Here is a 2,778-nt window from a genome sequence, read left to right as displayed (position 1 = left end):
TTTTTTTTAGTTTTTTTTTAAACAACCTAACTAGTTAACATTATTAACTCAATTCATTTACTTAAGGCTTTTAGTCACCGGTACAATGCACATAAAACATTTGTATAGACCAATTATGTACTCGGAAAAAGAAATTCAACTTAGGAATTATGAACACTTAGCTTTCCTCTACTATTAGAATGACTAGAGTACTTAAGGGGAAAAAATGAACCCACCCAACTCCTAAAATTTCACACCTTATGTTTCAGGAAGCATGTGAGCACATAAATTTACTAAAAGGGCTAACGTTAGGTTTCGAGTTACGGTTGACTAACCTGGTTTGGTGACGGATGTCACAATGTCTTTAATTTCCATTGTTCACATTTTATGTCATTTATTTGCCGTAATGAGTAGCTAATTTCATTAGTTTGGGTGTAAGATAAAGGGTGAAATGTTAAACCGAATGTAAGTGGACGATGTTGCGCAATAGCAATATTCCACTATTTCATTCAAGTTTTATAAAAACCAAGTACACTTCTTGACGAGTTGATCACTTTGAAAGTGTTAAAGTGACACGGTCTTAGAGATAAGTCATTGAATGCACGTCAGCTTGAATGATATGAGAGGTAGACTTAAAAAAGTTACCGACAAGGAGACTTGTCATTTATGTCTTTCAAACTTAACTCCCGACAGGTTGGTCACTCTTTAACAGTATCAAAGTGCGACAGATTTAAAGATGAACTATCTAGAACACATGCCAACTTGAATGATATGGGAATCGACTCGAAAGAGTGATTTTTAACAAAGAGATTTGTTTATCCGTATATTTTGAAGACACGATTTTGTCACTATCCCTGGTCTAGATACCACATAGAGATATGGGTGGAAAGCTATAATATAGTGCAAAGGTGAAGTCCGAGAGGAATACCTTCAAAATAGATGGTGGAACTAGTTATGGCTTACTGTATGATGTAGCATTTCTACAACATTGTCTGCTGGAATTTGTGTTTACGTTTCACCTTAAGTCTTACACCCTTGCTATCCTTTATATTTTGTTATATTATCATTGTTAACTCAGAATCAAACTGAAGTCTTCAATTTCATCATCTGAAATCATCTCTTTCATTGGACTCTCATTAGACTTTTGCTACAATCTTCGTGGACGATAACCGGTATTTTACCACTTTATTACTTGGAAAGACGATATTGGGCCATATTGTATACTTGTTATGTGGCTCATTTAATTTGTCTAAAGGTGTGTGACATAACCTACCAGATACACAGAAAAGATATGACCAAAACTGTTCAAGGATGAAATCATACAGAAAAAAGGTAACGACCTTGAATAAACTGTGTGGATACTATGCTAAGGAATACAAGACATTGAGGGACTACATGCTTGGAGTTCAAAAAACAAATGAAGATACAACCATTAAGGAAACAAGAAGATTTAAGAGGGTGTATGTATGTTTAGGGCCACTGAAGAAGGGGTTTAAAGATGGAATGAGAGACTTTTTGGGGCTGGATGGAGCATTCATGAAGGGTCCATTTCCTAGACAGATTCTGATAGCTGTTGGAATTGATCCAAATAATGGTACTTACCCTCTTGCATATGCCATTGTTGAGTCTGAAACAACAGTTTATGGACATGGTTTTTAAGTTGTTTGGGAGATGATCTAGATCTAACCTCAAATTCAAATTTCACTTTTATCTTAGACAGACAAAAGGTATGTTACCTCTTTCTAATTATTAGTAGTTATGTTACACTTTTCTGATTGTTAGTAGTTTGCTATACAAAAATTATGTAAATAAAGTATATTCATGTGGATTGTAGGGCATAATACTTGCACTTGCGAAGGTACTCCCTTATGCGGTGTGATAACCGGATCCTGATTATCACCCAAAGTAATTAATGTGTGATTATTTGATTAAATGATTACATGACAGCATGATAAATTGATATGTTTGATCATGCTAGTATGTGAAATTGTGCATTAATTGGATATATATATATATAAATGCATGATATATGTGTATATATGCATAGGTATATATGTATATGTGATGATGCATGTGTATGTGCATATGGGTTACATGCATGCATGGGTTTTTTTATATGAAGGCATGCATGTGAGTGAAGGCTACATGTGGTAGCCGACCTTCCTGTTTGGGAAGGGTATATAAAAGGGAGGTTAAGTCTCCATTAAATCTTCTTGCTATTTTTGGAGAAAAGTTGAGCGATTTAGAAGAAAAAGAGTTGACCGGATTATTTCTTGTCTAAAGATCAAGTTGGTTTTCAAAAGGCTTTTAAGGTGAGTGATTTCTAAACTTTTTTACATAAAATTTGTTACTGGTTTTATTTGAATGTTGATTATTATTGGAAAGAAATCAGGTATTTGTTTAAGGGTTTTATCCGGAAAAAGGGTGACCGGATTAAGTCTAAATCGGACAAAGCTTGTCCTAATATTTCTTAAATCGGTCAAGGGTTGGGCGATTAAGCCCTAAACCGCTCAAGTGTTGAACGGTTTAGTCTTAAACCGATTAAGTGTCAAGCGAGTTATGATTGATAAGAATGGTTAACATTTTGAATTGAGAAGTAGGAATACGACCATGTGCTGACCGAATTATTTTAAATCGGTCAAGCTTTGGGCGATGTATTGTCCGGACTTGTTATCCGGACAAAGATGTTGGAATTTATTCTAAGTGTTAAATCGGACAAGTCTTGGGCGATAAGTTGTCCGGATTTGGTAAACCGGCCAAGGCTTGACCGGAGATGAAGTCCGACCAAGCCTAGGTTGA

The 2,778-nt window shown here is 35.3% G+C and overlaps 1 protein-coding gene across 1 annotated transcript in view; it reads right to left on the bottom strand.

Annotated features, from left to right (window-relative positions):
• LOC112510832 (circumsporozoite protein-like) overlaps nucleotides 1-354 on the bottom strand; it is a 2,025-nt gene extending 1,671 nt beyond the window's left edge. The window contains exon 1 of the mRNA XM_025116182.1: nucleotides 315-354. Coding sequence (XP_024971950.1) covers nucleotides 315-354 — 40 coding nt within the window. The remainder of the gene's footprint in view (nucleotides 1-314) is intronic.
• Between the last annotated feature and the right edge of the window lie 2,424 nt (nucleotides 355-2,778).

This window comes from Cynara cardunculus, assembly GCF_001531365.2.
Source record: "Cynara cardunculus var. scolymus isolate 2C chromosome LG 4, CcrdV1, whole genome shotgun sequence".
NCBI classification, from domain to species: domain Eukaryota; kingdom Viridiplantae; phylum Streptophyta; class Magnoliopsida; order Asterales; family Asteraceae; genus Cynara; species Cynara cardunculus.
This window is presented reverse-complemented; position numbering and strand designations above follow the sequence as displayed.